Source organism: Motacilla alba, chromosome 2 (genome assembly GCF_015832195.1).
Source record: "Motacilla alba alba isolate MOTALB_02 chromosome 2, Motacilla_alba_V1.0_pri, whole genome shotgun sequence".
Classification (NCBI taxonomy): domain Eukaryota; kingdom Metazoa; phylum Chordata; class Aves; order Passeriformes; family Motacillidae; genus Motacilla; species Motacilla alba.
The window spans coordinates 40,654,269-40,680,775 of record NC_052017.1 but is presented as its reverse complement, the minus strand read 5'-3'; the positions used below and the strand labels follow the sequence as shown (position 1 = coordinate 40,680,775).

The window sequence follows — 26,507 nt, the reverse complement described above, 5'->3', positions numbered from 1 at the left end:
TTGAAGAGAATCAGTAGCTTGACTTTAATTTGATGAAAGAAGGAAACCTCATCTTTCCAGAAATGTCTGGATTCAAGTATCAGCAGTTATTATTTTTAACTTGCTTAGTGCCTGTCTTATTGACAGTCTGCTCCTGAATATGCTGTCTGCTAACCTATGTGCTGCAAATTGTAATTCTCCTTGGTGGCAGCAGTTTTGAGCAGATGGGCTTTGTGTTTTCTTTCACTGGATCCTTTCCCTGACAGCCTTTATTTCAGTTTTGTTGGATCAAAGATGAAACACTGGTTTTTGTCATTCTAGACATGCAAAAAGCTTTGCCATTTCAAAAAAAAAAGTATTTTACTTGAAATAATTCTCAAAAAGTCATGTGTGAATGCTCTGGGATACCCCAGAATAGGCCTTCTATTTCCATCTCAATCACTGAAGCAACAACCCTCGTCACTTCTGGTTCTGGGGAAGCATTTCTTATATGTTGCCAAACAACATATTCCCAGTTTAATATGGATATCTTTCAAATCCTTTCTTACTGAGTAGTCATAGCATAGACAGCCTTGATCAGTGAGTGCAGAGCATGTGTAAGGAAGTCAGATAAAGCCCAGACTTAAGAGCTGAACATTTGCAGCCACAGACAGACAGATGTTTATCTGAGGAGAAGTTTATACTGGCTTCAGTTTGAGAACTGGAAAGACAGTTTTCACCTTCAAGCAAAATCAGGAATTAGATGCAATCAATAGATTCTGTAAAAAAATTTCTAACCTTAAATGGTCTCCTGAAAGGTTGAATCATGAAGACCCTGACATATTTTTAACAGAAGGGAATCTCTATCTGGAGCTCTTTGTGCACAGGCTTTATTGAAGTGGGGTGGGGGGAGGGGAAGCTCCGTTTCAGTGGCTCAGCATACAGCTCTGATAACAGGTCCTGCATCTCAAGCTGGTTCAGTTCATCCAAAATAAAGCACTTGCCTATGCCCCACACACTGCCAGCTGGTGGCTGAAGCACTCTGTAAAAACTGGGACGTTTCAGAGAGCCTTATGTTACACTGGCAGGCGGCTGAGCTGTAAAATACAGAAACCCCTGCTCCAGCAGGGCTGAAAACGTTGTAGGACTGTTTTCATTCCTGGCTCAGCACCTGGGATTCATGTGGAGGAGGTTGAGAGTCGAGGCTGGGGAGCCCAATGCAAGTTGCTCATGTGTATTACAAACTGATGGAAGCTTCACCCCAGCAATACCAAGAGCAGATTATGTGGTTGTCTGCTCCTTCAGAAAGAGAAGAAGACAACTGTGGTCCAGGGAGCCTCATGCAATCACTCATGGGAGCAGAAAGACAGCAAACCTGGCTAGAAACCTCATCACCATGTCCGTGCAAGCCTGTTAGAAGCACATCTGATGTGTGGTTCCCTTGGGCTTTGCTTTCTCTGTATCATTTCTGCCCTAAGAGAGCCAAGGGGCAGTGTGTTAAACTGCTGCATGCAGTGGGCTTGCTTGCTCAGGTGCTGTTTCTGGAGGACAGACCCTGGTGGTCAGGGCAGTCTCTGCTGGGGTAAAGATGAGGCTGGAGGGCTCAGAGAGCTGCAGGAGGAAGGGCACTGCTCCAGACTGATCAGAAACAATGTTGAGGTGCCCTTTGGGAGGTCATGCAATATCTGCTGCTGGTCTTTTTTCTGAAACACAAACAGAGGAGAATTTTCATGAGAGGGAGACCAGCACCCTGATCCAAAACCGGGGGGAGAGGGAGGTCACCGTGCAGCCCTTGCTGGGCATCTGAAGGTGCTGGGGAAGAGGAATGGTTGGGAGGGGCTGCTGGCAGCCTGGGCATGAAGCCATGGATGAAAGAGCAAAGAGCAAGGTGAATTGGTTTTTGTTTCTTCTTCCACAGAAAATCCTTGCTGCAGCAGAGGAGAGAGAGAAGTGTTTTCAGCTGTGAGTGCTCCCCCCTGTGACACAGGACAGGGTCAGCATGGGAAGAAATGCCAGGGATCTTTGCTCTCCCTGGTTTCACATGGCAACGTCTTTGAGAGAGAGACATTTTAACAGGGGGGTTTAAGCATGCCAAACTTGATCAGGTGACTGTCTAATCTTTTTAAGAGTTTAGCCACCTAAATGAAACTATCTGAAGAGATTATCACCATTACAGCTGAGCAAATAATTCACAACAGATAATTTATGAGCTGCCTTTTGCCTTTGCCTCTTCATGAAGTGATTAGATGGTGCTCAAAGCATTCATTAGTCAAGAATTTTAAATCTATTTCCTGGGCTCGGTCCTCTCAGGAGACTCACAATTTGGCTGTATTTCAACAAACCACTAACTGTCTCCAGCTTTCTGCCCATGAGCAACACAGTTCAGCATCCAGAGGTCAAAAATAGGTGAGAGTGGCCAGTAGGTCAAGGCATGGAGAGGAAATGGGGTCCAGATGACCAGGCTGGGGCACCATGGACTCAGGTCAATTGAGTCTTGTGGGTCCTGCTGGGAAATGTAACCCAGCAGGACACAGGTGTCTGAAAGAAAAAAATAACCAAGCACCAAAATCCTACAATGAGGTGCATCACTTGCATTGACCCAGGCTGAGAATCAAATTTGTGCCATCCCCCCCACAGCAAGAGCCTTCTCAACACACACATGGTGTGCACCGACTTGCAGGAGTGTTTGCCAAGTAATAAGCAGCATGAAGGCAGCCAAACTGCATTCAGAAACAGGCAGACAGTCTGGAACTGAACTCACTCCATTTTCTTTGTGGCCAGAGGGAAAAATTGCCATGGGCAGAATTTTATTGAAAACACAATGCCAAAAAAAAAAAAAAAAAAAAAAAAGCAGGAGAGAGAGAGAGAGAGAGAGAGAGAGAGAGAGAGAGAGAGAGAGAACTAAGGAATGGGAAACAAATTAATCAATGTTCCTCTGGGAGCAAAGGAAGCCCTTGGACCCCAGTACAGCTGGCTTTACAAGAGGACAATATTGCAGGTGCTCTACAAGTGGCCCAGTTTGTTTCCAGGTGCATTCAGAATAACGATGTCTTAATGCTTTTCTATTTCTTTTTTTTCTCCTCAGAAGCTGGGTCATTATTTTTTCCTTCTTTTATCATTCATGTCTATTCCAGTAGCAATTTGGAATATCCTAGAAGGGGGTGAAATCCCCACTGTGCTGGAAATTATGTGAACTGGTGACACAGAGGCAGGCTGCACTAGGAAACTTCCTTATCCAGTAGAGACCACTGCAAGGTTCAGCAGTAAAGCCAAGGACTGCTTTCTGCAGTGCACAGCTGGAGCCTCCTTGCTGTGCACCCTGGTGATAAAATGCTGACCGACACGCTAATTAAGAGCTGCTCACAGCAGGATGTACAATGCAATATTTAGGATAAGAAAGGTGGGCAAAACCTTAACTGAAAAAAATAAAAATAGAAGTATATGGAGTACTTTATTTCAAGGATATCATGTACTTCAAGACTAAAAGATCTGTGGAATTTGCCTGCTACATTTTTAAAAGGCATTTGCAACACTTGCTTGCTGTGTTATGCCAAAAGGACTCAGACTTTGAGCCAGCATAAACAGGATGTCGGGGCCTGAAGGTCTTTGCCAATATGTGGCCAGTGGTGAGGACTGCTGAGGGGTGGCCACTGCCACCAATGCACTGGCACACGCTAGGGCCAGCCACAGGGATGCATGGCTTGCCAAGGCTCAGAAGGGCACTGCTGGAAACCACAGAGGTGTGGGCAGTGAGCCTTTGCATCCTGTCAGGAAGCTGAGAGCTGTTCTTGCACTTGGCAGAGGGCAGCTGGCTTGAAGGAAGAGCTGCTCACCTGTGGCTGTCTGCTTGAGGGACACCTAGGCAAGGCTTCCTTCACAAAGACCTCATTGTGCCATTTTAGACTAGATGTGGCCGTTGTCCTTTGTGCACCTGACGCTGCCTCTGTGTGTTGCTCTGTTCAGAGCACTGGGTGCCCAGAGAGACTCTGAAATCACTGACATGCTCAAAATTCAACAAGGCCTTGAGCAACCTGATTTAAGGTGCCTGTTTTGAACATGACCCTGGACCAGATGACAAACAAGCACAGAACAGACTTGGATGCCCCTGCCAGCCTCAGTTATTCTGTGATTTTGCTTGACTCATGAATGACGACATGTGGGTGCCTCTTTGAGGTATCCACACTTGAAGGTTCAAAAGGAGACAGTCAGTGCAGCAAAGTATGAGGGCCAGTAGAGGTTTTGGCACGAAAATACAATCTATGAAAAAAATGGTGATGTTAGGAGCATCTCAAATGCCAGTATCAGATGCCGGTGGATGGCACCCTGTGCAAAGGCTTAGATTCAACCCAAGTAACATTCAAGACAATTTGAAGAGGGCAGAGGGAGGTATCTTGCTCTTTTTTTTTTTTTTTTTTTTTTTTTAATATGTGTTCTGCATGCCTTCCATGGGAGGGGTATCACCTTAAAAAGATGAAAGCTCCTTGAGGAGAGCAGTAGCTGTAAGGCACAAGCACATTAATCACAAGCACTTCTCAGTGACACAGATTTAGTGGGCTGTCTTCTGGCTCACCTGAATCTCAGCACCAAAATAACTGAGGTCTAACTATGGCCTTATCATAGAATCAAATAATATATTAGGCTGGAAAGATCTTTAAGATCTTTCCAGATCCACAGAGTCCAACTGCTAACCCAAAACTGCCCAGTCCATGACTAAACCATGTTTGTAAGAGTCACATCCACACTGAGACCTGAGCCATCCGCAATCCAGAAGTAGGAAAGCACCAGCTGTAAGCCCTTTCTCCCTCCCTTCCTTTGAGACTAGTGAAGGTGTAACAGTGCAGGGCTAAGGGGCCAGCAAGTTTGGCCATCTGCTAGTGCTGTTCTGCTGAAGGGCAGGGTGGAGACTAGGGGAAGGAGTCATTAGCAAAGCAGGACACATGCACACTGGACAGACTGAGAGTGACATTCAGGACCCTGGTGGGAAGAAATGGACTTAAATAATTTTAGGATAGGGCTCATTTTAGGAAGAACCCTCTCCCTATCCTGGATGCTCCAGAGATGAACTTGAGTCGGTGTTATTTTATTTGCTCCAATAAACATTTGGTTTGTACAAAACAAAACAAGACGAAAACCCCCTCAAAACAGTTTACAAAGCAAGTTAAGTGTTTGAAACTTTTGATATACAAGAGTATATATTGCTCACATTCCTATTTCATACATGATGTACAGGTGAAGTATTCCTTAAAAGAATAAAAATTTTCCGTTACATGTAGTGTTAAAAAACCCCATAAAAACGTCAGTACTGTCAGGAACTACTGGTTGCCATTCCTTGACCTTCTGTGTGGATGGAGGAAGAGAAATGGGCTGAGACCCTATACCTGCCTGGATGCACTCCCCACCCACATCTCCTACCTCTGCCTACGGCCCTGTGAATTTACAACATTCCATCCCTAAAAAAAATGCCATAGTATCTGCTAAGTTCCACTGTAGGTGTGGAGGTTTTGCCCCACTCTGTTTTAACATTTCTGAGCAGTTTGGTTAAAATGCAAAAAAAAAAGGCAGAAAAAAAAAAGGAAAAAAAAAAAAGGCAGTTACAACAGTTACAAAACCATTTCAAATAAAGTATTTGCCACCATAAATCTTAACCCCTATTGAATAAGCATGATTCCTATTGACTTGCATGGCAACATATTCAAGAGGAATACTGATATTTATCTGTCAAAGGTGTTTAATAAACCAGATACATGTGTCCAGGATTGGCTTGTGCTGGTTGAATTTCTAAATTGCAAGGCCTGCTGACATGCCATGAGGAAGAGAAAAGTGAATAAATCACTGTAAAAACACCTAAAGACAAAATTTTCAGCATTTCTTAAACACATTGCTGTCCCGTATATAGGCCCAATGTGATGCCAACTGTCTCAAGCATTTTGGGGAACTGAAAGAATGTAAGCAAAGTCTGAAAGATCCTGTTGGAAAAGTCTTTGTTTTTAGTTTTTTTTTTTAATTCTGTGAATAGCTGACTTGCTGAGGCAGCCCTAAAAGCAAGCAATGCTGAGGGCGGGATATGGCATTAACCTATTGCTATAGAGCCTTTCCTCACCTCCAAGGTCTTTTTGCAAAAATAAAGGCAACTGCTGTCGCCTCTTACTTTAGAAAGCATGGAACAGGCACACTGTGGTTTGCCTAGCAATTAGACACACTGTACAGGGGAAAAAAATATTTGTTCTTATAGCAACACAATCAAGGTAAAAGACGGGGGGAAAATAATAGGACTTCCCACACTCAGAATGCACAGCAAATATAAAACATCTTCTTGGATTGTTGCTGGCCCTGTCCTGTTCTGTATGGTTTGGGGGTGGGATGGGAGGAGGGGAAAACTGATCCTGCTGATATTTTGCAACCTGTTCGCAAGCAGCACAAATTCAAAGCAATAAACATACAACACTAATGAATGATAACAAAACACACATGTAGGAAGGACCAAACCTCCTCACATGCCTGTTCTGCAACACTTTGAGGACTTTGGGGTTAAGATGAGAGGGGAAAAGGCATTCCTGAACCTTCCACAATGTGCTGCAGACAGGACTATGCAAATACAACTGCAAATTCAACTTGGTCTGTCTGCTGTAAGACTGCTCCTGCAACTGTGAACAGCAGGATGACAGCCAGGTGGTCACAGCACATGCTTTGAAAGTCATCTTCTTATTGCATATTATTCCTACTTTTTGGCAGAATGCTTAGTGCACAATTGCTGGTGTGGTGCTATACCAGTCTCCCCAGGCTCCTTCCCTAAAGGGTGGGATTTCTAATGCACTGGTAATTTCCTGGAAGCACTTTTTTTTAATAACTTTTCTTTTCCCAGGACATGGCTGTTTATAGATATATAGATAGATATATATATATACATACACACACATTTTTTATATATATATATATGTATATATATATATAAAAATAGCAATTTCATAGTTATATACAGGCATTAATAAAGTGCATAATGTTATTGGCTATTTTCAAATCCTTTTCCTGAGGAAGTGCTACCATATATAGCTCCTCCTACGACATGATGCTGGCCGCCAGTGCTAGGGTATGAGTGCTACTCCCCCAGCTTGTAATTCCCAGAATACATCTCCCTGTCTGTCCAGAGCTGGAGCCTAAAGGGAGTAGTGACAGCCTCAGTCCTCCAGGAAGCAAGTCAAGGCACTGATCAAGACTTCTTCCTTTGCCAAGGTGAACACGTCTAGGAGCGACTTCCCTCCGTTCCGGAGCTCTCTCGGGCACGCGCTACTTCGCGGTGGTCACGGAGCCGTCCTCGGGAATCTTCTCCTCCGAGCAGCTCCTTCCCGAGAGCCTGTCGTGGTGCTTGAGCTCGCTGAAGCGCTCGGCCACGCACTGCGCCGTCAGTCGTGCCTCGGGGTCGTGGTCCCAGCACTCGATGAGCGTCTCACACACCATCTGGATGCCCTGCAGGGAGCACAGAGACGTGAGGGGGCCAGCCACCAGCAAAGCCTCTCTCAGAGAGCTGCTTCAGTGCCCTCAGAATTTTGGGGGTTATTTCTCGTGTGTCCTGGGGGTTTTTTATGGGATCTGCTGCTTCTGTCATGGGGGTACTGTATTCTTTTTGGTTTTATTTTTAAGAAACCCTACTACAATATTTTCAGCACTTTAGTTGGAACTGTCATTTCTGGGCATGTGGTCTGATATAACAAGAACAATGATGCTTCAGACTAGTGATACAGAATCAAGCAGGGATTTTTGTTTAATAAATGTGATCAAAATTATTGCATAATATGACCTCCTGCTCAACCCACGCCTCTGCATGCCTGAATTCTGCTTGAGTTTTTCAAGCAAAATGCTGATTGCCAGCAATATTGGGCTGTACATCAGCTCTTTACAAATTCCTTGTAGACTACCTAAATCTGTGTGCAAATATGGGCCACAGTCCCATGAACACTTAAGCACATCACTCACAGTTGTAACTGTTTAACCTTCATTTCAATTCCAATGCAAATGTTTTCAGGAGCAAAAAACCACTTGCATCTCTGTAATGAATTTTATACACATGAAGTATTTGCCAGGAAACTGTGTTTTGCTTTATCATACTAAAAGCCCATTAAGTAGGATTTATCTTAAACTTATTTAAAAAAATAACATTTCACAACACTGCATTAATCGTATAATTTACCTAATTGGTGATGTTGACTGATGTCAATGCTAATAGTAGAATGTTACTGTCTGTATACAAATAACATTAGTTTTCTGCTGGCATTGATATTACAAGCAGTAAATTATATTAAATATTAAACATTAACTTGAAATCAAAAGTGCAACAAATCTCATTAAGGGGGGTGTGGGGGTAATTGTAATATGTAAATCCATTCCAGAATTCTATCATGATGAATAATTAGTTCATTACGAAAACACAACTGCAGAGGAAGGAAATGAATATGGAGGAGCCATTACAGTAAGAACAACTTCTATGGAGTTCAAAGCAGATCCTCAGCTGCTGCAAACTGACACTGCCATGCGGAAACTGATGCATCACTGCATCTTAGACAGCACAATGTGAAACACTGAAGGGATTCAGGCAAAGGGAATTAAATCCACCTTCATTATATTTCCACTAAGCATGTCATCAGGCATCTCCTTCCTTAGACTCTTAGCTGACCCCTTTTGGGGCCAGCTGTGCCCATTCTGGTGACACATGAGCACAAGTGCATGGCCCTCCCAGTTGGTGGGGTGCTCTCTGCTGGGGGAAGTTTGAGGTGTGGGTTTTATACAGGGAAGAAACCTCTGAAGTCAAATGCAAGACACCTAGGTCCAAATCCATGATCATTTTACTTGCTTTATAAACCCAGAGGTGATGAAATCCACAGTGTATCCTGCAGCTCTAACCCAGTACCTCAAGCTGCAACTCTCTGCACACTCAGCCTTGCTGTCAAGGGCTTTTAGTGCTGGTAGTATCAGATATCCAGGTTTCCCTCAAATCAACTTTCTTCCCTCGTTAAAAGCCCCTCCTCAATAGCCCTACTCCTCACACCTGAGAACATAAAGACTCTGCCATAGTCATCAGGTGGCAGGTGTTCCTGGTTGGAAAGATGATTGATTTTAGCCACTCACTTGGTCTTTTTTAAGTAGCTGTCAGACTGATTTTAACTTCCCAAATGAAATTAAAAAGGGAGTGTTACATTGCTCTTGATGGAAATAGTATATTATATTCTTGGTTGCTTGGGCTTCTATAAAAATTCGTGAAACTTTCCTTTTGTCATTAAAGACACTCAGCATATTTCATTGAGAAGTGGAATGACCAAGCCTCACTTCTCTAATATGATTCACATTTTATCTCTACTGATAAAACTACTGAGAGCAAAGGTGAAGAAGTGCATGTGTTTGGCTTGTTTCCGTTCAGTTTCATCTACTGAAAAATCTACTATTGCCAAGGAAGTGCAACCGTGGTGCTTGTGGATGGAGGAAGCTGACAAAGTGCTTTGTGACATCCAAGGGAAACGGACTGCTAATGCATGACCTGAATAAAACTAGACTGGCTTGCTAAGACTAATTTCATATTTCTTTAAACCTGTCAACAGCTGGGATAAAACTATGACTGGTTTCCATGGTAAACCAGATTTAAATCAGATTTACTTTCTTTGCTGAAGGTCCTCTGTAGTAGGATGGTCTCCCTGGAAATGGGGTAAAACAAATTAAAGAGTGCCCTGTTTGCAGAGCTACCAGTGGTGAATGGAGAAGGGCATCATGCTGCTTTTGGTGTTGGATAGTGCTGAAACCAGCCTGACTCAAACACCTTGATAGTGAGGTGAAGATGTGGTAGACCTGGTGAACTGCCCAACAAGGGAACTAGCAAGTGATACTATTAATAACCTATTTAAAGCTGCTGGGCGGACTGAGCTGGCCTGGAGACATCTGACTGACAGTCAATTGCTTTATATTATGAAAGCCCAGTCCCACTTTTTAACAACAGCATCTTCTAACATAACTCTTCTTGGAGTGAGCGTAGAGATTCCTCCCCTTGAGGAGTCCAATGCCTCAAGGTTACTCCCATGCCCTCAAGGTTACTCCTTGAGGCTGAGGGGAAGAGATTTGCCTAAGGTTGTTGGCATGGGTGCCTGACATCAATCTTAAGTTAATAATTGGCTTTGCTACCTTTAGTACAGTTGCTTTAATATGATTGCTTCAATATTGCCTCATAGGGCCCACTATATGAGTACTTACAGGTCCTATACTGTGTAGTACATAACACTGACTAAGACCTTTTTGTCTAGTCCTTATCATAATAAATCATTTATATTTTTATATCTAGTTTGGCAACCTTAATCATGTGGGACAAAGTTATATAAGTTATAATGGTTCAATTGCACCTATATAATCCTTAAAATGTAAACTGTTGACAAAATATGTGGCTAAGACTGAACCCAGCCACACCCAGACACCTCTGAGAAGGAGTTTAGAAAGCAAGGGGATCCTTTCTGTACCTCATGACTCAACAGGAGGGCTTCTCTAATAAATTTTATCTGAAGCTCCCATTCTGCCTGCAACAGAGGCCCATGTGTGAAGTTGTTTTTTTTGCCCTTTCAGAGCCTACACACAGTGTGCTTTAAGGGCCTAACTATTCTGTAGCTCTCTGGATGAGTTTTGGATGTCAGGCTTCCAATGTTTCTGTTTTGACTGCTTTTAGATTACACTGGTGTATAGCAGGAATACCGGAGCACTGGGGCAGGCACAGTGCAGAGAACTGCGGTGTCTGAGCCATGTCAGCACCAGTGCCACTGTGTGATAGAGTTTCTCCATGTGTGACAGACCTCTCCATGCAAAAACAGGTGCAGCCTGTTGGGCAGGGCACTGAGGTAAGGCTCAGGCTTCAGGCAGCAGCTAAATGTACAGCGCAGCTCTTGCTCCCCCTGTGTGGTGCTCTTACCTGATGGTTAAGCCAGGAGCTGGGGATCTCGGGTCGCCCTCTGTCTCTCAGGACATTGTCCTTCATGCTTTCCACACAAGGGTGTTCTCGCACTTTGGAGCCAAATGGGGGCTCGTACTCTTTCACTTCTGGGAAAGAAGCAAACACAGAGTATTTAACTGGGCTGTGCTGGTGCCAAGAGTGAAGGGAGCTGGCTGTTCTCTGAGGAGTAGGAGCTACTGATTAGCTGCTCGCTGCCACTGTTCTGCTTGACCAGCTCCAAACAAAGCAAAGCCAGTTGGCATTTTCAAAAATGTTTCAAATGTGTTTCTCACACACACTCCTTCCCTCCCCTTTTGTTTCCTAGCCAACGAAACAATTCTCATTTAAACCCTTTAGTACATAATAATATTAGCAACAGTCCAAGAAGCAGAGTAGTCTATAATGGTTTGTAAGCCTTTCAATCTCTGTTGAGGTAAAATGCATAGGGGGTTTAAGGTGATTTTGCGTGAGCCAAGCTTTTGAACAGTTGGTCACCTTTAGCTCTCCTGGAGTCTACACACTTATCAGGTGAAAAATAAACTGAAATCTATCTAGGTCATGGTGGATGTGAATGAGTGGACTGCTAGGATGAAACAGTTGCTTGGAAAGGGCAAAGACACAGTTAAGGAGCAATGCTGGAAGCTGCCATACTGCCCTTGTTTACTCCTAAGCTGCATTCTTTCGTAGAAAGTAGTAGTCTGCTCTTATTTTAGATTTCCTTCCCAAAATGGATCAGTTTTGGCCTGCGATACAGGGGCACAGCTTTTTGAAGGGGCTGCTGCCACTCTAGTTTTTGTTTGCATGTTGCATATTTTCTTTGCTTTTCTTTGGAGAGAGAAAGGAAGAGGCAGACATATGGGACCTTTGGAGAAAACTCAAGAAATCTCTGAGAGTGGAAATATTATAGTAGATGCTGACACAGTGTAGAAAATGCTGTGGTTTCTTTGGGAACAGATGGAGACTTTACTCACAGGCCTAATGACTTGCTGCTATCAGATAAAGATTTATGAACTTGGCCTGTTCTGCTGCCTCTTATTTCTTTCTAGGAATTAATTGAGGGCAAGAAAAACTGAAGTATAATCTACAAAGCAGTCTGGAGAATGCATGTGAATGCCCAGATGATGTGTGAACAGAGACGAATGAGCAGAGAGACAAATCACTGCTGCATGATGCTACAACCAAGTTCAACTGCAGTGCCCAGTGTTGCTCACTCCTCCCAAGGGGTAAAAAGTGTTGAGAAATGTGAATAAGGATTAAAGGCCCAGAAGAAATGGGAAGACCATCTAACACTTGGGTTTGTTTACTTTGGCAGCGAAAGGTAAGGATGGGGTCATATGATACACTACTGAAAATAACTAAGGATCAAGATAACACAGGTCAGATCCTTCTGTCATGTCTCATGACAAAAACAGGGTAGTCTTGAAGACAATTATCTTTGGATTTTTCTCCAAAGCCTTGAAATTAGGCTGTAGATCTCACTTGTATGTGATGGCCATGAGATGAAGACTTTATCAGGCTAATGCTTAAAAAGAATAGCCAAGTTACAATAACAAACATTTTGGAAGGGATATTAAACCTTGTGCTTCAAATGCTCAGCATTTAGAGATTCAGCTGCAAACAACTGTGTGCAGTGCAGCAGATCACCCCCTAGATGCCTCCTGCAGAGCTCTCCTTCCTTCTCCCTATAGCCATCTGCTGCTGGCCACTTTTCACAAGATGCTCTGGAGAATGGCTATGGCCCAGAAACAAAACGCCCATCTTCTAAGACCCAAGGGCCAAAGTCTGCTTTGCTTTCTTTCCTACAAGAATGCAAACCAGTTTCACCCACATTAATCTGAGTCTGAGATGACTCAGCCAAAGTAAATTTACAAGACTTTAGCCCTAGAAATGAATTAGGAAGTTGCCATGCTGCTAGTCAGTCCTGGGTTAGCATGCAGCGGATGCACAATGATTATACTGCACATACCTATATGTTCAAAGCTAACAAAATATTAAAGTTCACTGGGAGAATTTAAATCACATGACCTAGATGGCCATTTCCTACACCATCTCCATCAGTCATGGTTCAGTTGTGGTAGTGGTCATGGACACCAGCCAAGGTTCTGAGATTTTGCAGGGTGAAGATTTGGAAGAGTCTCGATGGCCAACAGAGGGAAGCTGGTGCTGTGGTGCTGACTTGTTGTTCCCTCTCACTAATTTAATCTCAAGGTTGCTCAAGTTAATGAGATGGTTCAAGCAGGAGAAGGGAAAACTCTTGCTGGCAATTGATAGGTTCATAATACATTTTTTCTGTTTGAGAAATTGTTTATAAGTTATGACCATTCCTCTTCCAAATATAAAGATTGAATAATTTTTTCATGTTTGGATGTTTTGTTGTTGCTTTGTTTTTGTTTATGGTAAAGAAAGAGAAATTTAGGCCAGATGCCAATTCACTGTAATGACTTTCTACCAATACAGTCATGCCTTCCCTCAGTTTGAAAACCATGCGGCGTCTCCTTGCTATTTATTATCATGCTTCTCTTTCCTTTGGAAAGTAAAAAAAAAGCCCACTAAATCCTCATGCAGTAAGTCATCCCAATGCTGTGGAACCTCAAGTGTCAGACACTTTTTGCGGTAATATCTGGTGTTATTCATGGATCATGTTTACGTGCTGCAGTTGATGTAACAGATGTCAATTTGAGGTAGGTTAAGATGTTTGCGGCTAGGTGCCTGTGTGTGGCTGTTTACAGATGCTGATTCGGTTTCTCATGCCTTATATGTTTCTTTTCATTGGTTTTAGACCAGCTGGGCACCAAAAATGACAGCTGGATGAAGTACCATAAATACATCAGGAACCACAAACTACAGAACCTTTAGCATTCAAAAATGGCAGACTTCCTTCAACTTTAACCTCCAGCATTTAATCTTTATGGTTGAGAGCTGACTTGCACTTCTAACTGCTGTACCTCTAGTTTCTTTTGACATTGGCCAAGCTATAGTTTTCAGAAAGGCTGGGATTGGATTTTTAACCCCAAACAGAGACATTACTGAAAATCTATTTGTTGTGTGTGATGAAAGCTTGGAAAATTGGCTCACTTGTGGTCTTTTTCTACTCTAAGCTTTTTGCAGTGAAATTTTCTTTGGGTCAGAAGAGCATACCACAAACCCTCTCGACATTCCCTTATGTGATCTGTCTTACTGATTTCTGTGGGACAACTTCTCATGTTGGATGGTGTTTTATTTGCAGGATCAAAGCAGGAGTGAGGTGAAAGTCCAGCAGAAGTCAACTGTGAGGCACAGTCCACAGCAGTGAGCTTGTGTTTGGGAACTTCTGGGTCTCTTTGAAATGCCCCTTTATTTAGAGCTTATGAGGGGGAAGAAGGGATAAATCAATTGGTGGTGGAATTACTGTGACAGCTCATGCAAACACAGGTAGTGAGTGCAGATAGTTCAGACAGTGTCTTTCTTCATGATAAAAAAATTTGGATATTGAATCTGCTAACTTGCACAAAGAGAAAATAATGCCCAAAGCAGAGCCCCAAAAGCTGTTTCATGGCCAAGTTTAAGATGCTGTCAAACGCTTACTTCATAAATTTCCCTAGGTTTCCCTGTTGAGGGAAGGATGCATTGGGATGAGTAAACTCATTGTGCACACATACTTCCTAAGTGACTTCACATCTGAAGATCCAAGATACAATCACCCTTCTAAAGATTTGGGAGTGCACGAGCCCTGCCATCAGTGTAGGCTTAGGGGCTGCTCAGTCAATGCACAGTGAATCCTGAGGTGGGAAAGTGGCAAATTCAGAGCACATCAGTGCTCAACATGGGGTGTGGTGCAGTGACCTTGTCCACTGCCATGTGGGCTTGTTGAAGGACAGCACTTGCTACCTTACATGTAGCACTGTAGTGACACTGGGAGAATTTCCAGGACAGGGGTGCCTGTCATGGGGTGACACTGCAGTGTGGATCTACCAAGCAGGGCTGTATGCCACTACAACCCAGTGCAGTGCAGACATGCCCTGATTGGGCTCTGCTTCACAGAAGGAGAAATTTAAATCAGCCCCCAGCTGCAGCCACCTCAGGGCCCACTGTAGAGGCACAGCCCTGCTGTACAGGCCATCTGATTGCTCCCTGCTGCCAGGAATGTCACTGCTCCACGTCAGTGTGATGAAAGCTGAGCATTTCATGAGGTACAGGACGCACTAATGTTTACTTGCCAAACTGTGGCTCTTGGCTGACTCTTTCCAAGTAAGCATAAGATAACTCCTGATTTTATTCACATGAAACACTGCTCTGGTAAAGCAAGGCCACCATTTTAAACAAAGCTCTGCTACTACGCTGAAGCTAGCCACCACTCTAGGCAGTACAATACTGCTCGAGCAACATCACCATTTTCTGAGGGGTTTCTCTTCTCCCTCTTCACCAAACCTGTGTATCCAAAAGTTCCCTTTCCCCTCCTTCTCCCCTGCCACCCCCAACAGTCCCTCACCCATAGCAGTTTCGATTCAAACCAGATGGTTTTCTTTTCTTTCTAGGAGGCTGTCAGAGAAATTACACTTGTCTCAGTCACCAAAGCTGTGTCACTCTGCAAGCGAGTGGTTGAGATGAAAATTGTATTTCTTGCAACGTGCAGCATCTGGTGCACAGCTGTTGTGCTGAATGAAATACCAAGTTAACAGCAGTGTGGAACAGTTGAAGTTCTCCCCAAAGTAGTATTGCTGAGTTTCTAAATATGCCTCTTAAATTATACTCTGGTGAAAAATCAGTCAACCTCGATCTTTGCCTCTGTCTCCCTTTCCCTTGTGCCCCATTTCTGCTTCTCCATATTTAGCACAACAAAGTAACAACGAACAGCGTGGCCTTTCACAAAAGCTGATCCCCACCTGCTTATTTACTACAGCAGCTTCACAGTATGGGTTGTGCTGCTGGGTATTTTTGTTTAAATGTCTGCTGACTGAAGAGGCCTGGCATAGGATGGAGGCTGTGTTTGACAAAGTGTCTGTAGTGAAAGGACCTGCCTGCATCACCTCCCACACTCACCGAACACCTGCATGTTGACAAATGAATCCCAAGAGCTCCCTTTGAAAAAGAAATAAGTCCCTGTACCTCTGTGTGGCTGAATGGCAATTAGCCCTCCTTCCTAGCATTCTTCCCTCCCTAAATAAAGTTGTTAATGCTGTTGTCCTAGCTAAGACTCCCCCCTCTGGCCCTCAAAACTGCCCTGATCTGACACCGCAGCCAAGCCTGCCCTGTAAAGACAGAGCCTCGATCTTTTAGGCTCCTTTGAAAAGGCTGTCTGCAATCAGGTCAGCCTACTCTGCCTCACATGCAAAGGCATTTTTCTCATTGCCAAACAGCCTAGGAATAAAAGAAGGGTTTACATGAGCAAAGGCAGCTCCTCAGGAAGGCTGCAAGGAGAGGAGGAGGGAGTCTCACAAGTGACAGATGCAGAAGGAAAGCAGAGGGGGAGCTGTAGTCATGAATCACTGTAAGGGTATTTCACCAGCTGGCTGCAAAGATAACCAGACTGCTCGAACCAGGGGAAAATCTGAGAAGGAAATGAGAGTAATGGTGCACTGCTGTTGCAGCTCAGTACCAGTGACAAGTTAAGGGATCTACATCCTGGGAGTTGTGTTTAACTGTTTTAGCCAGAGATGCTAAGAGCAAGTTCCAACCTCTACAGATCTGCCCTAGTGCTTCTGGGGTTTTGCTGGGGACCTCACCTCAGGAAAGATGATTGAAATAGGGAAATAAAACTCAAGAAATGTATTTCTGGAGATGAGACTGACTGAGGGATGAAATTAATAGGGAAAATCAGGATGTGGGTGGGGGTTAAGCATCACTTAAAAGGGGACACCGGGCCAGAGAAATATTTCCCTTTACTGAAATTACTTCAGCTCTTCTTCTCAAGGTTATTATGGGTCAATCTCTTCTCGCTAAACATGCTGGTGATTTTCCTTCCTTATGAAACTCCCTTTATATCCTCTTTTAGCAGTTGCCTTCTGAGAACAGCAGCAATAAGGTTTGCTTTTGCTGCAATCTTCATTTTGCCCTACTCAGCAAATCTGAACAGGAAGGGACTCAGGCATCATCAAAGATGAAAGACTCCATAGTGAACAGCTCTTATTTATACTAATCAGGTGAGTTCCTAAATGCAAGAAACAGAGACAGATCATGAGACAGGGCACAGTTCCTTTTTTTCAGGTTTTAAATCTCCTCTGCCACATTTACAGAAGTGCTAATGAAAGGCTGAGGTTGTGCCAATGCACTTAGAAACAGGTATGACCATGATCCATTAAATATGGATAGGTTTGCCTTGTTATATGTCAGACTGAGGTTCAGTTTCTGAAGCACCAAATGTTTTACCCTTAAATGTTTGACTAGAAAAGAATTTGGTGTTCTTTTCATGCTTTTACGCTAGCACATTCGCACACATACTCGCTTTGTAGCTTTCCTGGCAGGGTGCAAACAGGGGCAAATCTGTTGCCCACAATGCAGCCCACCCAGCAAGACCAAATGCTGGTCAGACAGAGCAGGAGATTGAGATGGAGGCAATTCCTCCCTCCTGCACATGGACATTGTGGTGCAGCCACACAGTCACTGTGCAGAGTGGCTTCAGAGACCTCCCTTGTGGTATCCCACAGATGCTGCCAGAGAAACAAGGAGCAGCTATGCACATCTTCCCCTGGGACATTGGTTTCCCTCCTGTACACTATGTTCCTCATAGCACAGTGCTCTAGCTTGCAAGACTGCCCTGTCTCTGTGTCTATGGCAGCCCTTCAAGGTGGAACCATGCCAAGTCCAATGAAAAAGGAGCCTCTGTGGTTTTGGAAGAAGGATAACAAATCAAATCACAGTTGTATATCTACTATAATATCCACATTAGTGTTACCTTTTACAGGCCGGCTCCTTAGACTGCCTGTGTGAGCTCTGAACTGTGCAACAATATTTTTTAGAATGACTCTTAGACAATTCCAGAAGGCTGAAGAATTTGACATGCAACTTTGTCTTATTTTAGTTCCTGAAGAAAGGTGAAAAACTTCAAACATGGCAATATGTATTGTAGATATCCCAACAGCAACTCTTCTGATTTCTAGCACATACCAGTGTTGCACACTGGGAATTTTGGGTCAACTTTAGGCAAAGCAGAAAGGGGGAGTTTTGTTTCAGAAGAAACTCTGAATATGAACAAGCATAGTGGCTTTTCATGGAGCTGCTCTGATAGTCAGTTCCAATAATTTTTTATTTTGTTACTACACTTTATACCACAAACATCCCTTGATTTCTCATAAGGATAATCTCTTGCAAAATCACAAAGCGTGATATGCAGCAGCTGGTGACTTTGGGAAAACAGGAAACTTTCCATCCCACTATGATGCCTCTTATGGAAATTACCAATAAGCAAATGTGACACTTAACTGGCCCTTACTAGGTTTGAGAATTAACATTCCATGAAAGTAAATGGGAAGCAGTTATCACTTCTTCAGTTTAATATTTCAAATTGACTTATGTTTCCAATTATTTTGAATGAGATCAACTAGACTGAGTCAATCCATGGCTACCCAAACTGTCATAGGAAACCAGACTTTAATAATCTTTAGAAGTGATCTACTTAACAGCAAACTTATCCTTACACCAACTGAGGATCAATTTACTCTGCACTTAGTGATTGGTGTTCAAGCCTGCTCATGCACATCACACTACTGAAGGACTGTTAATTTACGGCTAGAAAACCTTATGATAGGGAGAAGGAATCGCCCTCTCCCCAGACAACCATGAGAGCGTGTCTGTCTCAACATACTTTTAGAGAGAAGAAAACAGATGGCACTTACCTCCGACAGCGTTACAGCGAGATGTCATTTCCCAGAGGACCAAAGCCATGGAGTACACATCTGTTTGTTTGAAGGACTCCATGTTCTCCAGGTTCATCCTGGACTCTAAAACCTCAGGGGCCATATATCTTGCTGTGCCAACCTACAGGAGAAGAGATTAGGGAGAGCTCATGAGCTGAAATTGCAATTCATGTTTTGGATTCCACTGTGATTTAACTTCAGCTTTCACAGAAACAGTGCCATTTGACATGTATCCAAAAACTCAGGCTATACTTGGCGCAGGCCATATTTTCTGCTGCCAGGGGAATCTGGCATTGTCTTGACTACCAACTTACTTGCACCTCTCCTGGTGACGAAAAAAAAATAGCCCTTTTTAGTTCCTTAAGCAAATAATTTTGACTCTGACAAATTTTCTCACTCTTTGGCTATTCACAGATAAACTATGACCTTTGGGCCTGAAGCTAGTGTCCTTCTTGCTGACCAAGTGCTGCTGACCAAGTGTCTTTCAGATGAGCAAGAAACACATTCTATTATGTTGCACAGCATATTACAGTGTTAGCTGTTTCTTTTCATGGCAGGCTTAAAAGGAGAGTAAATGCAGGCCTGGCAGAAGAAAGCAAACACACAAATACTGAATGCAGAACCACACATTTGAATCTAAACAAAAAATCTGCCCTTTTGAAAAAACGTTCTCATAAACTTTATTCATACTGAGCAATTTTCAGCAATGACTTTAGCAGCTTTTCTGAGATCTAGATTATGATTTTGTATTACAGAAGGTGAAGTTTAAAGTCTGGTTTTTATCACAAGAAAGGATTTAAGGAAGAATTCTTGGATCACTCAACAGTTGCTCTCAAATGACAAACTCTTCACAGGGTATAAATAACATATCCCCCTTGAAGAACTGCAAACAGAAGTCTCTCATCAGGCAAAGACAGCTTCAAGTTGAAGACTGGTTAATGGCAGAGATGAACAAACACAAGTGGGTGATGCAGTAGGACATATGATTTAAGTGAGCTCTTTACACTACAGCAATCACTCCAGAGCTCAGAGGCAAGCAGGGCTGCGAAAGATCATTTCAGTTACTGGGTCTGCAACTGCAGACAGCCACATAGTAAATGCACAGTCTTGAGAGAGCCCTATGACACCCTTTTTATAAGCTTCTGTGAACATGTCTTATCACCTCAGGCTCAGGGCAAATGGTAAGATGTTCCACAAAAAGTGGAAAGTGTCATAAGAAGAAGGAAAGATCAAGAACATAGTTTTGTCATAGGACCTTGCAACAGCAGAAAATCTCTGTGTCGAAAATATCCGAATGGTTGTAGGATCAAAGCCTTTATAAACAGAGGACAGGAAAAAGAATTCAGTGTGAGCAGTCTCAAAGTTAAGTTCCCTGCTACATTGACACTGATGAATTTAAGGCCAAACGCGTGAATAGCAGCTATACGCTGAAGAGGTACTTGGGACAGTCATGTCTCAGCACCACCGAGGTGAGCACCAACTCCCTTCCCTACATAAAATGTACATATGGAAACACTGGAGCAGAGGTTGTTGCTGCTCACCATTAACTCTCTAGACACATGATTTCTTCTCCAAGCACATCCCATCCAAAGCTTAAGAAGGTTGCCTGCTCTAGACACAGGTCCCTCACATTGCCACAAAGTTCTGTTCTGGTCTGGCATTTAACATGCTCTTTGCAGCAATGAAAAGGATTCTGCACATTTGCAGGACAGTGGAGGATGAAGGCTACAACTAAAATGCACAGAAGAATGCGCGGACACGCTTGAAGAATGCTATCAAGCCAATCTTATATCTATCCTGCTTAAAACTTCTCATGTATTCCATTCTGCTTATGTCCTTTTATCTGTATTTAGATTATTAGGTCTTTTGGTCATAGACACTTTTTCTGTATCTTGAAAACAAGTGACACCTGAGTCTCAAAGGCATTTTTAGGTATCTAAACTATGGCAATTAAGCTGATTGCCCCTCCAGGGTCCGGATATGCTTCTTCTCTGCAAATACCAGTCTGCTTTCAGTTCTTGATTTTCCAAAACTTCTAGTGAGGGACCATCTCTCTTCATTTTTGTGATGTTTGAATCTTTTTTTACTGGAGATCATACATTTCTTTCAAGCTGTTGAGAGATGTTCCATGCCCTGAGGTGTATCAGTCAGAGAGGCAGTATATAATACTCTTTATCTGATATGAGAAACCATCTATTACCAGGGTGCTGATGCTGCTCAGGTACAGAACTGCTGGCCTTGCAGCCACCTACCAGTTCTCTGAACACAGTGGGAAGAAGTTCCAGATTTATAAGGTGACATTAAGTAATGTCTGCAAATATTAACCATCATGGATGACCAAACTCAAAAGACCGCAAAGGTTCTATAGGGGAAAAAGGTGGTTTCCAGCCTGGTATTGTAGTCAATAATGGCTTTATCTGCATGATATGGAAGGTAGTTGAGCAGATTGGAAAGAAGATGGCTTTGTAATCCCAACAACTTGCCTTCAATATTAGTGTCTAAGGATGACCAGAGAAACAGTTAAATACTTACACTCTTATTTATTTCATTGAAAGCTCAAGTTTTTCTTGAATTAAAAATTGGGTCAACTCCATTATACAAGTTGTATAATTGAATCTCCTGGTGGCAAGGATTTGAGTCAAAGGGTAAATTCTAGAAATTATGCATAAGACAAATCTTGGTGCAAGACTTCTTTAATAAAAGCTACAGCACTGAAGCTGGCATGTTGGGGAATTAAAGTGGGTTTCTCTTGTGTGCCCAGAAAGAACAAGGCAAAGTTTGGAGTCAAATAATTGACTCATACTCCTTGTCACAGAGAAGAATGACACCAGCTGGGTCACCCCAAAACAGACTCACTGAAGCTAAACAAATTAAAACAGTCAGCCTCAACACCAGTGCCCAAGGACACTAGCTCCAAAGACATAACCTGATCTGGGCAGCCCTGTACTTTGTCATCAGTGTTGGTGTGGACTGTGGAAGTGGGAGCATCTTCCTACTTCCAAGTGACACTGAGCAATGCCAGAGAAATCAGCTTGCTATTAAGGGTCTGCTTTAAGCAAAGTGTCTGTGGGTGATGCATTTCAGAGTCCTTGTCTTGCTCCAAATGGGACCAGTCTTATGACTGACAATCTGGTATGACTTCATTGAACTCTAAAAAGTTCTGGCATGCTGGAGAGAAATTACATGTAACAGAGTGGTGTTTGTAGTATTTTCAATATGACTCCACTAATTAACATTCACTCATGGCTCTGGTTAATAAATCTTCTAAAAATGAGATCAGAACAGTTGCTTTTCAATAAGGAGACTTCCAAAGGCATATCCACATTTGATAAACAACAGTAAAACTCCTGTAAACTCAACAGAACACCACAGACTGAAGATCTGTCCCTGAAAATGTTCTAGCCGAAAATATTAGTTCCATGTGAGGTAAAAGTCTTTTTAAATGGACAAGATTTGAGTGATAAAAATATAAATATAAAAATATACAAATACATGTATAATTAAACTATTAGGAATTAAGTTAATGAATGATCTGAATTTATACTGCGGAAGTTTTCATTAAAAGAGACAATATGTAGATGTAGGTAATCTTCAACACCTTCATAAACATCCCTGTCAAGTAGATGAGTATTATCCATGCTCCTTACTTGAAGAATCACAACAAGGCAATTATTTTTATTTGACATCCTTGTATTTGCTTACATGTGGAGAATGTACCATTCATTAAAGATGTCTATTTTTGTGAATTTTAAAATTATATCTGTCAGTAGTTCCGTGCTTACAGCTTTTGAGGATGCAAGACTGACTTCATATATGCTGGGGTAGACCAGGATTGGGTCAAGTCACACAGAAGTGTAATGTCATCAGGCATGAAAACTGTGTCAAAGCCCCACAAGATGAAGCAGATCCTTATTGTATTTGTGTCCGTTGCAGCAGCACCATGAACAGTTGCTAACAAGTTCATACATGCTTGGTATAAGTGAGGGGATGGTTGCATCACACACACATGCAGGTCTCCAATCATAACAAAACCTGCATTGCATTTCTCTCATTGTTGCTTTAATCTTCAGAGCTTCTTTGTTTATAAACACATTCACAGTAATTTTAAATTATTTTAAGTCAAACCTGTCATAGAAGCCTTTTTCATCTTTTCAGTCCAGGAACTGACAGACCAACTGGTACATTACCTGGCCCCCCTTTCAACCTTCTAACTTACCTGCCCACTGTTCGCCAAGTCATCCACAGACAGGGAAGGGTCCAGCCTCAGGGATAAACCAAAGTCACAGAGACAGCAGGTTAAATCATTTTTCACCAGGATGTTGGAGCTCTTTAGGTCTCTGTGTACAATAGGTGTTTTGGGACGACCACAGGGTGTGTGATCACTGTGCAGATGGGCAATCCCTCGTGCCAAGGACCCACCAAGTTTCCAGAGGTCCTCCCAGCTTATAATGTGCCGTGTGAGATATTCCTGCAAGTTTCCTTTAGCATGGAAGGCAGTGATCAACCAATACTGTTTGCCAAGGTCTGTCTTACGCTCCTCTGCTGTCAAGAACTGGAGTATGTTCTCATGCTTGAGGTTTACATCTGAGAATATATCTTTCTCAGTTTTCCAGGAAGCATATTCTTCATAGGAGAAAATCTTGACTGCCACAGTTTCATACTGTTCTGATGTGTTTTGCTTCAATTTGGCTTTATACACTTCAGCAAACCTTCCTTTGCCAACAACAACGTCCAACTCAATGGGCAGCAGCTCTGTGTTGTGGTTGATGTTGTTGGCACACGTGGAGCTGATGTCTGAGCGGTCGTCGTCTAACATAATGGCACAGCCATCACTGCAGTCCTTATGCTTCTTGGGCTTAACATTCTTCTCCCATGCCTTGCTGAGCTTCCTCTTCTTGTGAGTGCGGTAGGCATAAAAGATAACAATCACAGCAACAGAAATCACCAGTAACGGGACAAGACTTATGATTGTTACTTTGGAAATTTCATCTTTCTCCTCTGGCTTACGGGGGTCATCTGTAAAGAACAGAAGTAGGGTATGCATGAAGTTATATCATAGTTTGATATGTATAGAATGCTGTCAATAATTATAATTTTTATCCAGAATGCAATACATTATCTTCTCCACTAACAGCAAATAATAAAAATTGTCACTGCTTTCTTGCTTCAAAATGTTGTTTTGTATGTATGCCTCTGCTTACCAGGACTTTCCTGTCTGCTTACTTTATAAAAAGCCAGAACTGAACAAGTAAGAACCTAATGTAATTTAGTAGCTTTATTCTTCTCTCAGGCTTTTAATACATAATGGATGAAATCTTCACTTTCCTGAATACAATAGCCAAAGTCTCCTGTACTTACTCTGTCAATGTATTCTTGACAGAACTGCTCCTTTAACCACTAATTACTAGAACACATTAATTTTTCTATAAATAAACAGAAAATGAAGCCTGTGAACTCCCACTTGCCCAGTTATTACTCCAGATCCAATATATTTTAGTAGGATCCCGGCAAAGCCATCTTCAGGAAGTCTGTTCACACACTATACAAAAATATTTAGGGAAAAGTATGTATGCTTGCATACAGACCCAAAAACCAGAACTCATTCTCATGCTTTGATATATGCGAGTGAACTAGAACTAATTGCAAATAGTTCTAGTGGCTAGACCTAATGCAAATACCTGCATATAAACAGACTCAGAATGGTCACCACCACCACCCTCCAGGTACTTCTATATGGATTTATGTGTTGGAAAACTTCCTCTGTGAGTTCCTTGCTGGCTGTACAATGGTCTTCTGCTGTAAAGATGATGTTCACTGCAGTGCACACGCTAACATTCTTAGGTGGAACATATAGAGAAGAGAAGAACAACATCCTAGAATAGGGATGTGCTCTGGGAAGAGTACAGATTTTTATCCTACAGGTGAGAGTTGCCCTGTCACCTCTAAAAACTACCTTCTAGCTCAGTATTTCTTAGGGAAGACAACCAGTTTAAAAGTGAATAGTTTTGTTACAAGAAGAGATTAAAGGAGAGCCAGAGTTTATATCTGAAACTGATTTGATTGAACAAATGGAAATTTACTCTCTTTCTTTCTTCCTTTGAGTCAGATAAATGTACTGTATCATCTTTGCATGAGGCAGGGAATTGTTTAGAAGAGGTCCTGGGAGCCTAACCTGAATGGACTGAAACAAATGAAGCTGCAACTACAGTTAAGCAAGTAGCTTGTGGTGGCAGCATGATGCTGTGGCAGATGCTTACAGCCATGTCATTGACTCAGGCTCTGTGCATCAGGCCAAATAAGTCAATACAAAAAGGAAAAGTTTAATAAGCTCTGAAGGGAAGCTGTCACTAACTACATGAGCCACAAGTCACTGTTTCCCCTACTCTATGCCTTTCAAAACACAGATGAGCAATGCTAAAACGGATAAGGGTAAAAAGTCTACAGTGAGAGCAAGCAGTACCTCTGACCCTCCAATTTCACTTGTAATCACTATTCCATTGTAAACCCAGCTGGCAATTAGCAGGAGCCATCAGCTGTTCAAAGGCAGGTGATAGGACATCTGAAAAGTATATTCTTTTTATTTGGAAAAAGGCTTGCATCCTGAACCAGGATGTGCTTCCTCTGTTTGAAAGGTTCATCAACCAGATGCAAGTGGGTAATTAAATCCTAGCCTCTCTCATGGGGTTTCAAGGAAGAAGTGCCTTTCTAGCACTGTCATTCCCAGCCTAGCACAGGTCAATGACAAGCCCTAGCAGGACCTACAAAAATATATTTCTTCTATTTATGCAAAAGAACTTAAGGCAATCCCTCCTTCCAGACCTATGCAAACCACAAATCCTTGTTCTCCAGTAGTTTCTCTCAACAATGAAATGTTAGTATATTTTAAAATTATTACATTTTAGATCAAAACAATACCTAAGAGTTCATCACAGATTAAAGCCAACTCTTCTGCTTTTAAACATATTGAAGAGGGGAAAAATCTCTTGTGTTTGTATGGCTCTTATGGGAAAAATATATTTAGAAAGTCAAATGTCACCGTCAGTAAATAGATTTGCATTGCTTATTCCCTCGTGCATTCTTCGCTTCTAGAAAATCTGCTTTATTAAGAACTTGTGAAACACCCTGGTGGAGGAGAACTGACTGCATTGTGGGATGGCTGTTTTGGAGTTTTGACTGCAAGCAGGTCACGACTACGTGACACAACTGTGACCTGTAACAATCAGAGAAAGTAATTTTATTGAATATTTGGGGTTCTGTTTTGCTGGTTTTGTTTTTTTTGTTGTTTTTTCTTGACCACAGAAAAGCATGTTTAAATCTGGACTCTGCCCTTGGAAATGAGTAACATGTCATTTATATCATAGGGTATACTCTTTCACAAAGATAAAAATGTTTCTTTAGGGATTTTTAAGTCCTTTTTCTTTGCCACAGAGCTGCAGTATGTAGACCTGATCTGAAATACAAATATATTTCAAAATGAGTGACAAAAGCCCTAAGATCTATTAGTTATCTTTCAAGCAGTTGGAGGTAGCTGGGTGCACGTTCAGCTCTAACTGAGGAGAAACACACCCCACTTCTTTACTGTTATGAACTGTGTGAGGATCTCAAATCATTCCTACAATGTCCTAGAGCAGGCTGTACTATTTTGCTCTACAGCTGAGAACTCTCCAGCAGAGTTCTCAGCTCCTTCAGCTCTTCCTCTTTTTGCACAAGAGAAAGCTCTGCTTGCGGTACAGGGGAATTTCTGGTAGAAGGGAAAAAAAAAA

General features: G+C 42.4%; 1 protein-coding gene across 5 annotated transcripts in view; it reads right to left on the bottom strand.

Annotated features, from left to right (window-relative positions):
* Window positions 1-5,022: 5,022 nt before the first annotated feature.
* TGFBR2 (transforming growth factor beta receptor 2) overlaps window positions 5,023-26,507 on the bottom strand; it is an 83,310-nt gene continuing 61,825 nt past the window's right edge. For 4 of the 5 annotated variants that reach the window (XM_038125045.1, XM_038125053.1, XM_038125079.1 and 1 more), the window contains 4 exons: window positions 22,961-23,760; window positions 18,724-18,865; window positions 10,892-11,019; window positions 6,921-7,422 (listed from right to left, as the gene is read on the bottom strand). In XM_038125045.1, the coding sequence (XP_037980973.1) occupies window positions 7,243-7,422; window positions 10,892-11,019; window positions 18,724-18,865; window positions 22,961-23,760 (1,250 nt within the window). In that variant the 3' untranslated portion in view covers window positions 6,921-7,242. Of the gene's footprint in view, window positions 7,423-10,891; window positions 11,020-18,723; window positions 18,866-22,960; window positions 23,761-26,507 lie in introns of all 5 variants that reach the window. The other variant, XM_038125063.1, reaches the window with a different exon arrangement.